The 15,102-nt window shown below is 44.7% G+C and overlaps 1 protein-coding gene across 6 annotated transcripts in view; it reads right to left on the bottom strand.

Moving 5' to 3' along the window:
- Positions 1-15,102, bottom strand: part of BAHCC1 (BAH domain and coiled-coil containing 1) — a 270,267-nt gene that overhangs the window by 146,048 nt on the left and 109,117 nt on the right. For all 6 annotated transcript variants that reach the window (XM_068263185.1, XM_068263183.1, XM_068263189.1 and 3 more), the window contains exon 2: positions 8,720-8,964. In XM_068263185.1, the coding sequence (XP_068119286.1) occupies positions 8,720-8,873 (154 nt within the window). In that variant the 5' untranslated portion in view covers positions 8,874-8,964. The remainder of the gene's footprint in view (positions 1-8,719; positions 8,965-15,102) is intronic.

The following is a 15,102-nucleotide window of genomic DNA, read 5'->3' as shown; positions in this document are numbered from 1 at the left end:
ATCGCAAACTGGAGGCTGTGCGGATGGGGGTGTGAATTGCTGTCATCCTCTGTGCAGCCGCTAAAATGGCCGATCATAGAAATGACTGCACAGGGGGGAGAGCTGGAGTGATTGATTGCTTAAAGGAGAATTGCTGTGAAAAAAACATGGCGAATACAATTGCTTCATTTTTTTTATTTTACAATATTACTTTGTAAATGATTTAATCGTCGTTTGTGCATTGTAAAAATATCTTTCCTCTCCTCTTATTTACATTCTTAAGTTTATCACAGGTTGGCGACATCTTCAATCCTGTCAGGTGATCACTGAGGAATGTTTGTTTACAAAGAGTCCCGAAGGCAGTACAAAATATACCTGGTCTCCCAGAAAGCTCAGGGAGGAGAATTTCGCATAGTTAAACAGCCTTGGCCGAGCACCACTGGGAAGGTGGGGCTATGTACCAATACACAGTAATGTATATAGATCTAGGAAGCGTTTGATGCTGAGACCAGCAGAATTAACATAAAAGTTGCCATCCTGAATACATTTACTGCATTCTTCTATTTGCCACTACAGGGCCTCTTTAAAGGACAACTGTAACCAGAGGGATATACAGGCTGCCATATTTATTTCCCCTTAAGCAACACCAGTTGCCTGGCAGCCCAGCTGGTCTATTTGGCTGCAGTAGTGTCTGGATATTACCAGAAACAGGCACGCAGCTAATCTGGTCAGATCGGACAATAATGTCAGAAACGCCTGATCTGCAGCATGCTTGTTCAGGGTCTATGGCTAAAAGTATGGGTGGCCATACACTTATAGATTTGCAGCAGATTCGACCATCAGATAGATTTCTGTCAGATGCCGGTCAGGTCGAATCTGACAGGAATCCATCTGATGTGCGTCACACAGATTTCCAATAGATTTCAGAATCTAAATGCATTATTGGACCATAAGATCCAATGCAACTCTATGGGCCATCGATCTGCTGCCAGCAACAGATCTACTTAGATTTTCCATTCTGTCAGATAGATCAAATCCATCGAAACCGGCCACAGATCGATTTGAAAGAATAGATTTCTGATCGATCGATTCTATAGAATCGATTGCTGGAATAGACCAGTGTATGGGCCCCTTTAGAGGCAGAGGATCAGCAGGGCAGCCAGGCAACTGGTATTGCTTAAAAAAGGAAATAAATATGGCAGTCTCCATTTCCCTCTCCTTAAAGAAACAAATATGGTCTCATTTCAGTTTAAGGCAGGGAGGGGGGGAGGATTCTGGGAAATCCTGACAGCAGCCTGAAATTCTTTACTGTAGCAGCAAGAACATTTCTGGCGGAACTCAAATTTAGAAAAAAAAAATGTAACCGGGTCCAGACCGAAATAAAAACAGCAATTTTTAGAATACTACATTTGACAATGACAGGTTGTATATAGCTTTGAATGGCGGTGCCAAAAGTGCTGGAAATAGATACAAATGTTTTCCCACAAAAAGCAAGGCGGAGCTTGTGGTGGTGCTGGAAGCCAAACTCTCAATATTAAACCCATAAAAACACAACATTTAACATGGCTGAGATGAGCAGTGTCCTTGTCCGATCCTAACAATAGACTGCTGCTGTCCTCGCAGGGCGAAACCGGTCAGATGGGGGCATCGAGTTCACCCACAAAACCAGGAAAATGGTTTATTCCAAATCCACTATATAAACAAAACCGATGATTTTCCACGATTGACCCGCTATCCATGCAGGTGAACAGCTCTGACAGCCAATCAGACTCATTGCTTTTCCTGTATTCTCCCGCCTCTGGGCACGCAGCGACATGGTACGACCAACTGAACTCTGCGCTACTTTCCAAATAGGCAAAGCCAGAACTAAAAGGGGCCAAGAAATAGTGCAATTCACAGCAAAGCATGTTATTTTCAAAAAGATCACCAAAGAACAGGTTGTATTTAACCGATATATAGCACTAAAGAATCTAACTAGCGCTCGTATCTAAACTGGTAATTATCGACCATTTTCTTTAAAGAGGATCTGTAACGTCAAAACGTCCCCTAGGGGGTACTCACCTCTGGTGGGGGAAGCCTCCGGATCCTAATGAGGCTTCCCACGCCGTCCTCCGGCCCTCAGCCCTCCGTGCAAAATGACGCCATTATTTACCTTCCCGGCTCCTGCGCAGGCGCTCTGACGGCTGTCGGCTCCGAAGTAGGCGGAAATACCCGATCGCCGTCGGGTCTGCTCTACTGCGCAGGCGCAAGTTTCCAGCGCCTGCGCAGTAGAGCGAACCCGACTGAGATCGGGTATTTTCGTCTACTTCGGAGCCGAGAGCAGCCACAGCGCCCCCCGCTGGAGCCAGCAAAGGTAAATATTGAATTTACATTTGGGTCTGTCACCGGCTGTTCGGAGGGCTGCAGCGAGACCCCCGTGGGACAGAGGACGGCGTGGGAAGCCTCATTAGGATCCGGAGGCTTCCCCCACCCGAGGTGAGTACCCCCCAGGGGATGTTTCTGATGTTACAGAGTCTCTTTAAGACCATTCAGTATCATTTGAGTCCACCGATTTCATTGAGATTGTTCAGGAGTCCCGCTAGATTCTCGGGTTTCATATGGTACGATCTGAATCAAAAATATGATCATTCATGAGAGATTGAAACGATTACGGGCACCTTAGCTTTGCCTACCTGCAGATGTGCTCTATCCATACAGACTTAGCACTGCTATTGTCTGGGAAGTTTCCTGTTAGCAGATCTTAAAGTGAACTACAGTAAGTACCATTTTCAGCACTCAGGGCAGCTCAATAGCACATTAAAAATGCATGCCAACAATGCGGCTTATTATAATTAAAAAAAAAAAAGCCTTCTTTACCCCATTTCCAAAGCCTGCCAAAGTGCAGAAATTTCAGACAGATAAGGACTAATGTAATTATTTTATTGCACACATTAGCAGAGTCAGAGAGCAAACAAAAGCTTTCATGAGCAGGGAAGGAGGGGGAAATAGTACACTGTGCTTCAAAGAGTTTAGAGAAGTCACAGATGCCATCTTCACAACTGACCCTGGATAAATAATGGGCAGCTAGAAGGGGGGGGGGGGGGGACGCGGCTGCTTCTACAGCTATTAGAAACCAGGAGAAACTGCAGGGAAAGAAGTGGTGCTTGGTTCGCTTTGATACACCTCACCTACTTCCTGTGAAGTACAAGTTCCACCACCCCATGTAAATGTGGGGTTGCGGCTAAGTAAAGTCAATGTGTGGCAATTAATTCTGACTTGCATATACATTTTATGCAGCTTGGCATTGGGCCAACCAAATGGACTTGCGTATACACATCCAATCATTGGCCAGTTTTACCGCCAGCATGTAGTATGAGAGCTTACCTACAGAATCTGTTCATGCTATTCAAAATCTGTTGGCCCTCATAATACATGGAGGTGGTAAAATTGGCCAATTAAATCTATGCTGTGCTCTCATGTGTTTACAAAGCAAGCTAGATAGGACAGTGCAATTTCTAGGAGGAAAAAAAAAGAAGAAATGACATCAGGATTGGCTTCAGTCGGGGCAGTAAAGATGGTAAATGCCTGGTTTTCTCTTTATGTACTATAAAAAAACACTCACTGAAATCCAAACGTGGACAGTACAATACATATGGTATGTAAAGAGAACAAGTACTTATCTACTTATGGGTTTTTATGGCATAGTATGGCTGTCACTGCTGCTTTAAAGACAACAGACTGCCCCAGAGAAACCGATCGCCATGAGTCAACACCTGCCCATGATTTTTCTGGTGCGACAGATCCCTTTATACATGCATAATACAACTGTCATATTCCCTCATCTCATTCCGCAACAGGCAGAGGGGTCGCGATTTTCACTGGACAGCTTAATCCGGCCCTAATTGTAATCCGTTATATAGCGGAGCATTTCATTGCTAGTCACAACACACATCTGATCAGGGGTAACACACACGGTACATCTTATACACAGGCAGACACACGTATGGAACCCATTTTTATCTGCCCATCCTTTGTAACCGTTACACAGGGCTGCTGAACGGGGAGAGCCAAAGGCAACAAATATCCCACAATCCCTGCGATGTATATTTTGGATGCTGGGAAAAAGAGGTGGTGCTCAGAGTTAAGTAAAGACCTGGGTTTGAACTAATTTTAAGCCTGGGCAGCTTTTCTTGGTTAAAACACAGAGGATACATTACAAGTTCAAAAGCATGTTTAAATTTAATCTACAAAGAAAGTTGGGAGTTTTTTTTCAGGGAGATGCATTTTCATACACGCAGTTCACTTCCTGTTCACCAACTGCCGGGTGTGCAGAACAGACCCTGATGTGCCAGGAGAAGGGCAAAACGGCACACAGGCCCGGGAGGAGGGGACCGCGGCACACAGACTGGGAGGAGGGGACGGCGGCACACAGACTTGGAGGAGGGGACGGCGGCACACAGACTTGGAGGAGGGGACGGCGGCACACAGACTTGGAGGAGGGGACGGCGGCACACAGACTGGGAGGAGGGGACGGCGGCACACAGACTGGGAGGAGGGGACGGCGGCACACAGACTGGGAGGAGGGGACGGCGGCACACAGACTTGGAGGAGGGGACGGCGGCACACAGACTTGGAGGAGGGGACGGCGGCACACAGACTGGGAGGAGGGGACGGCGGCACACAGACTGGGAGGAGGGGACGGCGGCACACAGACTGGGAGGAGGGGACGGCGGCACACAGACTGGGAGGAGGGGACGGCGGCACACAGACTGGGAGGAGGGGACGGCGGCACACAGACTGGGAGGAGGGGACGGCGGCACACAGACTGGGAGGAGGGGACGGCGGCACACAGACTGGGAGGAGGGGACGGCGGCACACAGACTGGGAGGAGGGGACGGCGGCACACAGACTGGGAGGAGGGGACGGCGGCACACAGACTGGGAGGAGGGGACGGCGGCACACAGACTGGGAGGAGGGGACGGCGGCACACAGACTGGGAGGAGGGGACGGCGGCACACAGACTGGGAGGAGGGGACGGCGGCACACAGACTGGGAGGAGGGGACGGCGGCACACAGACTGGGAGGAGGGGACGGCGGCACACAGACTGGGTGGAGGGTATGGAGGCACAATGCAGTTCACAGTCTCAGGTTGGATAAATATAAACACTGCAGCCATAAACCATTTTCCTTCTTAAACAAGGTTTACCACTAAGAAGCTACTTGTCCGAGGAGGAGCCATGCAGAGGAGAGCGGCCATTCAGCAACAAAAGACTTCAATCACTCAGCCGGTACCGAACGGCAGGAAATATTCCTAAAGGAGATCTCTGTGAGCTTTCGCAAGAATTCCCCACGTTACGTCTGCTGTTACAATTTATGCTCAAAGTGAAACTAAACTTCCTCTCTGCTCTAATAAATTAGCCACAGAATGATAATCTTTGTGGAAAAAAAAAAAAAAAATATTCATTACAACTAATGGTTCCTCTTCTGCAGAAGGCACCGAAAGGGTTAAACCTCAGTGTTTACTATATGGAGAGCTTCCCTGGCAGAGCACTTCTGCAGTCTATTCACAGTAGCTGATAAGGGCTAATTTGACATTATCTGCATAAACAAACAGAGCACAGATAAGTGAATTTTGTCAGCAACTATATGTGGAATAAAGACTTTTCATTGTGTGCTGTTCAAGAGTTCTCTTTTGAACCATTTTGTTTCTCTTAAGGTGCCCATACACTCGTCAGATTGGCAGCAGACAGATAAGAAATGCATCTGATGATCTATCTGATGCGTTTTTAGAACATTTTTTACCAGGATAGAATTCCAATAGATTTCAGTTTGAAATCTGTTGAAATTCGATCTGATGGCATTTTTTTGCCATCAGATTTCCATTAAGGCCAATGCAAACTGATAAGCAATCTCATCAGATCGACCTAAATTTTCCACCCTGCTAGTTCGATGGAAATCCATCGAAATCGATCGAAATCGGCCGTCGATCGGTCGATTGGCCAACCGATTTGCGATCGATCGATCGATCGATCGATCGCGATCGATCGGTCGGCCAGAAAATCGGCTGAGTGTATGGGCTGCTTTACTTGTAATCCGATTTTAAAGATTTAAAGCAAAACTTTTTTCTGGCTTTGTTGGAACTCTGACTCTTGGCCCAGTTTGGAGTTTACGTTTTTAGTGGGCATTTCTGCCACTTGCAGCCTCTTTAACGCACAGCCTAACCAAACATCGTACGAGGCCAATTCTGAAAGCCACCATGCTGATTAGTGTTAAGGTACATACACACATAAGACTATAATCTTTGGAAAATGAAAGATCACAGACCAATCTTACCACCCTTCATGTAGTATGAGAGCCATACTCTACACAGTCTTTTCTATGGAGCTGAACTCCACATCAGAAAAAAATCTTTGCAAGATGCTGCACACACAGATGCTGTACAGACACAAAAGATCAGTATCTGCAAAAGATCTGTTCCTGCAAAAAATCCATTCCTGTAGATTGCAATGATGGTCTAAGAGATCTGCAGATCATCATACACACATGATTTAACTGACATTCATCTGCAGATCAAGCAATCATCTGCAGATCAAGCAATCATCTGCAGATCAAGCAATCATCTGCAGATCTGAAAATCCATCCTGGTGGATCTGATCTGCAGATGAAGGTCAGTTAAATCATGTGTGTATGATGATCTGCAGATCTCTTAGACCATCATTGCAATCTACAGGAATGGATTTTTGGCAGGAACAGATCTTTTGCAGATACTGATCTTTTGTGTCTGTACAGCATCTGTGTGTGCAGCATCTTGCAAAGATTTTTTTCTGATGTGGAGTTCAGCTCCATAGAAAAGACTGTGTAGAGTATGGCTCTCATACTACATGAAGGGTGGTAAGATTGGTCTGTGATCTTTCATTTTCCAAAGACTATAGTCTGATGTGTGTATGCACCTTAAGTTATAAAGTGTTAACTTTGGAACTGAACTTTACAGGTTCTGAACTCCACAGTGGTAGCCGTGCACCTGTTCATACTGGCAGAGCCTCAATTCTGTGCACCCACTTCCTGGGAACTACAAGTTCCTCCTCCTAATGCGGACATGTGATTTCTGCTGTCATACAAGGATACTGGGAAAATCAATCTGGTATCTATTCCACTTCCTGCGTTAGTCACATGGTCACACCTGACTAACCCACCCACCAGCTCAATCCAGAGGAAAGCAAGCCAGCTGTACTGCAGAGGCAAGCACATTTGGCCCATAAAAAGTACATTACACACTTTGTTTAATGAGTGCCGTTAGAAATACTCTTGCTCAGCTTTTGGTTAAGTGGGACAAACAGGATGCTCTTCAAGACGGACACCACCCACTCTATTGTCTCTGAAGCTGTCCGTCAAGCAATCTGTCTCTCAAGTCATCACATAACCCCTTCACAATTACGCTGTGGTAGATTAACAATCTACAACCACTATAGTGGCCAGTAGCCCAGAATTTCTACAAAAGCCAGTCAGAGCAGCTCTGTGAATGGAGCTGTCTGATTGGCTGCCATGGGCCCATGTGATACAGCCCCTGTCACTGTGCATTGAGCTCTCTTTGCTTGAATTACAAGTAGAGAAGGATAATAAAGATGGAAAAATATGACAACTTTTCACCCACCCCCACCCAAAAAAAAAAAAATCCAAAAGAAATTCCTTTTTCGCAAAATGTTTTTTTCATCTTCAATAAAAACCGTGAGAGAGGGAGAGAAAAAGGTTCTACGAAAGCAGTTAAAATACATTACTAGATAAAAGCATTTGGGATTTAAGCAGTATTAAGAGTTATATATATATATATATATATATATATATATATACACAAAATGCGGTCATAAACCTACTCATGCTTATTCGGGGACAGTGTAATAAACGCACATTATGTAGGGCACCCGTTGGTATCCCAGAAGTCGGGAGAATCCACGAAATACAAGATAACACTAATAAAATTCTGCAGGTGAATCAGAACACATTTTTGAGTGAATAATTAGCATTAGTTTCTTAAAATATGAGAATAAATCAATGTTTCTCCTGACGATAAGCAGCACAAACTTTTACCATTAATATGCGCAACACTTTTATTTTTGGCATTTGGAAGTAAATACTGCAAACTGACAACATTTATTCATCAAGGGGTTAAGCTAGCTGTTCACTAATGCGGCGATTGCGCGGTCCGGCAGACCATGAATTACTCGTTTTTCGGAAACAAAGTTGCAGTCGTTTAGCCGCCTTGTGCCATGCAAAGGCTTTTCTCTGCCTGCAGCTTGTTCGCACGCACACTACCCCTGCACATATGCGCTAAATATGCGCCTTAGGGTGTGTACACACATACAACTTTGACTGACCAATCACTGGCCAATTTTACCACCTTCTTGTAGTAGGAGGGTCAGCAGATATAGAATACTATGAGCAGATGGTGTACATAAGCTCTCATACTACAGGGAAGTGTTAAAATTGGCCAGTCATTGGCCAATCAAAATTGGATGAGTGTTTGCACCCATAGCCGCACCAGCTTCAAGATTTTTTTTCTACACAAAAAAAAAAATTCATTAGAGGTGAACCATAAGTAAACATAGGAACGGCCATGTAGTGGAGGCAATAATCACTCTAGAAGGAAGGTGATCAACAATTAACTGAACTACTGCCCACTGTAGAGATAAATAGTCTTCCTTCCAATTCTGGCACTTCCTGTCAGCCATGTTGAGTAATGGCAAATAAAAAAATGGGGACTTACCAGTGTGGGTCGCCATGGGGAGGGGGGATGAGAAGTACTTGGTGGCCTGAAAGTGTCCGGGGTGCTGCACCGCACTGGGGCCCGCAGGCGGGTTCATCCGGCCGGTTCCACGATGACTCAGGTGAGGAGGGGGAACAAATTCCCGGCCGTCCATACCGGGGAGGGAGAGTAAGAAAGGGCAGTCCTATTCAGTGGGAGTTCCCGGGGGCGGTGCCGGGCTCCGCTCGAAGCTCCGGTATCATTCTCTAAAAAGGAAAAAAGAAAAAAAAATTACTTACATTTTGCACAACTGGAATGAACACAGGACTGAAGAAGACACTACAGAAAGTTACAAAAAGCTGGATTATTACTCAGACGTCATCATATCATGAATAGGTTTATCCAAACGTGAACCCGCTAACTAATACCAGCATCTGATGCAGCTGAGGGCACTAAGTAATGGTATTCTGTGGATGGGAGGAGTTTCAGGGAGAAAGGAAGCCGACCGATGCTGGCTGGCCTGGAAGTCCCTGGCGCGCCTTCATCTGTACCGCTGCCCCCTATACTTTCCTAGTGGTTTTGAGTCACCCCAAGCTGCTTGGTTACTCTGTAGTGCTGGTCCAAGCCCTTTCCCATAGAGCCATATCAATCCCTGCTATGAAATGATGAGGACCAAAAGTCTGAAACGGGCTGTCTGCATGTGGGTTTGGTATGGCTCTGTAAAATTTTAAACTATAGGCTTGCTATACACCAGCAGATCTGGATGTAAGCCTGACTTCAGAGGCATAAAGAAATAAGTTGCTTTTTCAGTAGTGATGCATCATGGGAAGCCAGCTGTCAGCCATACTATCTAAAAACACACATATAAGTAGATAAATACTTGCTCTACTTACATAACATATATATTGCACTGTCCACGTTTTGATTTCAGTGATTTTTCTACAGAAAAAAAAATCCTTCTAAGCATTTTCCATTTTAAGTGTGGCCATTTTGAAGCCAATCCTGATGTCATTTCCGCCCTTACTCTCCGTTGCCTGATTTGCCCACCCCTCACTATAGAAAGTGCATCGTCTCAGCATGAGAAATATTGGCCAATCAGAGAGGAACAGAGGTGTGTGTGTGTGTGTGTGTGTGTGTGTGTGTGTGTGTGTGTGTGTGTGTGTGTGTGTGTGTGTGTGTGTGTGTGTGTGTGTGTGTGTGTGTGTGTGTGTGGGGGGGGGGGGGGGGCAGGAGGAAAAGAAGCTTCAGCCAATCAGGCTTCATTAGTTAAGTCTGGGGGGAAGCAGGGAAGCAAAAAAGGACAACCCAGCATGCCCTGCAACTTCCTTTTTGTATACCAAATTTTGTCTGTAAACTGGGGAATGATCATTTATCAACAAGAAAAGTAATAGTGATTTTAACTTTTGGATTGCCTGGTTAGCATCCTTATTACTTTTTACCAGATAAAAATAATGAATTGATGTTTGATTTTATGCCCGACAGTTACACTTTAAAGCTGAATTATCAAATACCTTCTGATGCTAGGAATATAAATTACAGCAAGTGGCAGAGTTCTGGGATGATACCTGAATAAAAAAACATAAGGACCCAGACCGCAATAAAATTGGATTTAGGTTCCAATCCTCTGTCACTTCGCTGGATGCCTCCTGTATCAGACAACCTGACTTCCAGTCTGTCCACAATTATTTTCCCCCAGCTCACCCACACCTTCGATTCCACGTATTGCTGACACATCCATTGCTTTCCAGCACTTCTGGAGGTGTGGTTAGCTTTCAGGGACACCAAAGGGACAGTAGGCATATTCAGCATTGATGCATTGTGGCAGACATCACATGCTCACTCCAACCTGAATAAATCACAAATACCTTCTGTTTTAAGTGGGCAAACTTGTTTTGCATAACATTTTAGTAAGAGGGCTTTTTGGTCCTTTGTAGCCCCTTACACCCTCCTAGGAGTTCTGGTTTACCATGAGCTTGCTGGGTAATCTATATCATCCTAGGAGCAATAAGACCAAAAGATCTACCAATCATCTTCGAGTAACTCCCCCTCTTCAGACAAACCATTTAACACCAACCCTGGGAATGTGCAGACACTGGCTATAAGAACAAGTGCATGCCACGACTGCCGGCCGCCCCCAGCAGGGACACAGGCCTTGGAGCCGGTTTATTTCTGAACAGAATAAATCACTTATTTTTAGGGTAGACACTCTATAGCTTGTGTACTGGACACTTTTTATTCTTTTCCATGTCCAGATAATTTACGATGGATCCCCTGCTGAACCTCTGTAACAAATGCCCTCTTGTAGAACACAGTCCATCACCAGGACACGCCCACCCCAGACACCTCAGACGTGCGCCAGGCATTACCACAAAATGGAGCCAAAAAAGGGACGCCAATGATTTAGGCCTGTCTACAGAGTTGGAGAAATTCACATAATATTTCTGAGGCCTTGTTCACTCTAAAAATCGTAATTGCAAACGCTTAGCGATGTTCTAGTTATGCCTAGCGATTTAGGAGCATTTTGGTTTAGTGATTTTGCAGTTCTTGTACACTGATCTGGAAGTGAACTGTAAAAAAAATAAATAAAACCCGCTCTGTCCAGCATCCGAGATTTTATAGTTCTCCTTTAGTTTATATTGCAGCGTAATCGCCTCAAAAATGCTGTAGGAGGCGTGTTAGTGAGTGGGGGGGGGGGGATATTACTTTGCTCTGGTGTAATCTAGCTCATACAAGAACATTAGCCAAGCGCTTTTCGAAACGATAGCGATTTTAAAAGCGCTCAGAAGCTCTCGGTGTCCACCAGCCCTAAGATTTAAAAAGACAAGTTACCCCAATATAAAAAAATACATAAATAAATAATAGAGTCCTGCTCTATCTCAAATTCTATAGCACGCAGATCGCTAAAAGGAGGTCAGAGTCCGGCCTGGGTCCTATTTTCACAAATGTGTATTTGTAATTTGAAATAATGATCGATTCATTGTTCAGCACTGCAGCAAATAATAAATGGTGCTTTTTAAACTAGAGGCTTACAAGGGAGGCACAGAATTTACGGGCCAGACTGGCCAATCCAAAGTCGGCAGGACATTTTTATGAGTCCTCTCTATTGACAATAACGGGATTCAAAAAGTTGGCTATAGGTGCAATTTATTTATTTATTTTTACCTGGGTACCTAAATCTTGGAGTCTTTCAAGCCCAGACCTAAAATGTTAACGTGGACCTGAACTCTTGCACAGGAAAGCATAGAGAAATGCACCCTGCATGTATTTAGAGTTTAGCCTGTACAAAACTCCCTCTCTTCTGTGGCTAATTACAAGTTGTAATTTGAGCTCTCAGTGGTGTCAGCTGGCTGCCTCGGCAGAGAAGCCAATTTGTAAACACAGGATGTTAACAATATGTCTGCTTTTATGAAAGCAGGAAGTAGACATGCATATTATTGCAGGATTTGTGTCAGCTGTAACAAAGAAATGTTTTTTCTTTAAAGGTTATTATGCTGTTGCTTAATTTTTAGAGCAGAGAGGAAGTTCTGAGTTCAGGCCCAACGCAGCCGGGCAGCCAGGCAAATGGTATTGTTTAAAAGGAAATAAATATGGCAGTCTCCATATCCTTCTCACTACAGCTGTCCTTTAATAAGGCTGTGGGCCGATTAAATGCAATGTTTTCTTTCGATGTGAATAATCTTGTACAAATACAAGTTACTTCAATAAAAAAAAAAAAAAAAAAAAAAAAAATGGCACCGTTAACCGGCAACTTACCGTATATGTCCGCATCTTATATCCCAAAAAGAGGAGTCAAGGTAGATTCAGGGCTTGATCACACTTATAGCGATTTTTTTTTTTTCTTAAGCACTGGCGATTTTTAAAATGACTTTAAAAGCGCTTCTGAGTGTTCTCACATGAGCGATCCAATCACAAACGAGGCTACTGCACCATTTTCTGAGTGTTTGCGATTCAATAAAAAAAAAAAATATAAAAATTGGTAAGCACTTGAAAAAGCACTTTGAAAATCACTTTTCGGAGCGCTTTTAATGAATAAATACATTGTGTGTTTGCTCATTTCCGGGGCAAGGAGTTCACTCGCTACACAGAAGCGCTTAGAAAAGCACTTTCAATATCACTCAATAAAATCGCTCAGTGCTTGCGATAGCGCTGGCGATTAATAATGTGAACAAGGCCTCACACGGTGCTTGTGCGTCGCATAACATTGTAAGGACACCAGAACCGAGAGTGATATGGGGGCCGCCATATTTATTGCCTTCTACAGAATGGAGATCGTCTGGCTCTCCCGCTGAGCTTCTGCCTCTAATATTGACGTGTGATTGGATTAGCTGCATGCTTGTTTCAGGAGCAGTGTTCTCCCCAGGCTCTTTTAGCTGGGCGCTCTACCCGGCTAGTTTTAATGAGCACCCGGCTGTCATTGACTCACCTCCTCCTATGCTGTAAGCAGAGTTGCGCACAGAAGCACCAGCCCTGCATTCTCTCATCTCGCCCCACCCGGCTACTATTTCATGCCACCCGGCTGGAAAAAATTTCTGGGGAGAACACTGAGGAGTGCGATTCAGACACACTACTGATACATGAAACATCAGCAGGACTGCCAGGCAACTGGTATTGTTTAATAGCAAATAATTACAGCAGCCACCATATTCCTCTCACTACAGGGGTCCTGTAAAGATATTAAAAACCAACATCTACTGCCTCAAAAACAAATACTCAGGGCTCTTTCACATCAGGGCAGATTTTCTGCATTTCAACGCAACGGGTAAAGTTTGCGTAATTACCCAAGGTAAAATGATAGTCCATAGACTCATTTTAGCTTTCACACAACGCAACGTTTTTGTGTGTTGCGTTACACTGCACCCAGGTGCAGTTTTTCGGCCGACGCTAGCTTTACGCGTTACAATGTTAGTCAATGTAAAACGCACACTATGCACGTTTTTAAAATGTCAACGCAGGCAATCAGTCCCAGAATGCAACAGAGGAACAATGTTGAAAGTTGAAAACTAAAAAAGAAAAAAAAAAATTACCTGCGTTTTCTTATGTGCTGTAACGCATTGAAAACGGATTAAAAACGCACACTTACTGCAGTGCAACGCATATCAAAACGCATTAAAACGCACATAAACCGTATGCGTTGAGCGTTCTCCAACGCCAGCTCTGATGTGAAAGAGCCCTAAAGGTAAGCTTCTGATTATGCAATGCGGCCGTAGAAAAGTGCCTTTTCAGCATGCCGGGGGGAGGGGAAATGCCGTGACATCATCACACTCGGTAAGATAACAGGGGGCGTGTCCGGGACCAGCTCTGAAGTCCTAATCAGCCTTGGAAACACACAGGTCTCCCTCCTTAACTGGAATCCAGTGCCACAACTACACTCTGGATTCAGTTACACAAACTGACATCTGTCCTGGGGCTACGAGCCTCCAATTAATAATGCAGATAACGACTTACGTTTGAAAGGTAAAACTAATGTATGTGCCTGGAGTTGCGCTCTTTATAAAGAACACCGCGCTGTTGAGTTCTTAAAGATAAATTAATACACCAAGCCCTTTCCGTGTACTTCCACAATGTATTTATCTTCATATATTGCGGATTATTGTACAGAGCGTAATTCATGAATATGAGGAATTTTATTAATTTCGCCCCTCCAGCGTTCCAGACGCAAGTTCCTTGTAAGACTTCCATGGAAAACAATTCAGGGAGTACGAGCCCACATATGTCAGCTTGTAGTTATAATATGACTATAGGGGGAATATTCTATATGCGGGGCGATGCGGCCCGGGGATGGGGGGGGGGGGGGGGTAGAGGAGGCCCCATAGAAGGCAGCGGGCCCGTTGTCACATGCTCCTATTCATTTCATAGAGCTCAACGTGTGTTACTAGTGCAAAATGAATGTGCGATTGCTTAGGTGGCTCATACACCTGAACAGGTGATAAGACAAAACAAAAATCCTTATTTCAGAAAAAAAAAAAAAAAAAAACATAAATGTGTTTTCTGGTGAACAGCCTGTGTTTGCAGGGCCGGCACTACCATAGAGGCAAAGGGGGCAATTGCCCCAGGGCCCCAGAGCCTGTAGGGCCCCCCAAGGTGTCTTCTCCCCCCATCTTAACGGTTGCTCCCCAGGGCCTCTGCAGAGTTTTTGGCAGAGTAGCGTATCACCTGTGTTGGCTGGCAGGCAAGTGAGACACTACACTGCCTAATGCTGCATACACACTTGAGATAAAAGTCTTTGGAAAAGGCAAGATCACAGACCAATTTTACCCCCTTCCATGTAGTATGAGAGCCACACCTACACAGTCTATTCTATGGAGCTGCACTCCCCATCAGATAGAAATCTTTGCAAGATGCTGCACACACAGATGCCCGTACACATTCACAAGATTATTATCTGCAAAAGATCCGCTCCTGCA

Source organism: Hyperolius riggenbachi, chromosome 12, assembly GCF_040937935.1.
Source record: "Hyperolius riggenbachi isolate aHypRig1 chromosome 12, aHypRig1.pri, whole genome shotgun sequence".
Lineage (NCBI taxonomy): Eukaryota > Metazoa > Chordata > Amphibia > Anura > Hyperoliidae > Hyperolius > Hyperolius riggenbachi.
This window is presented reverse-complemented; position numbering and strand designations above follow the sequence as displayed.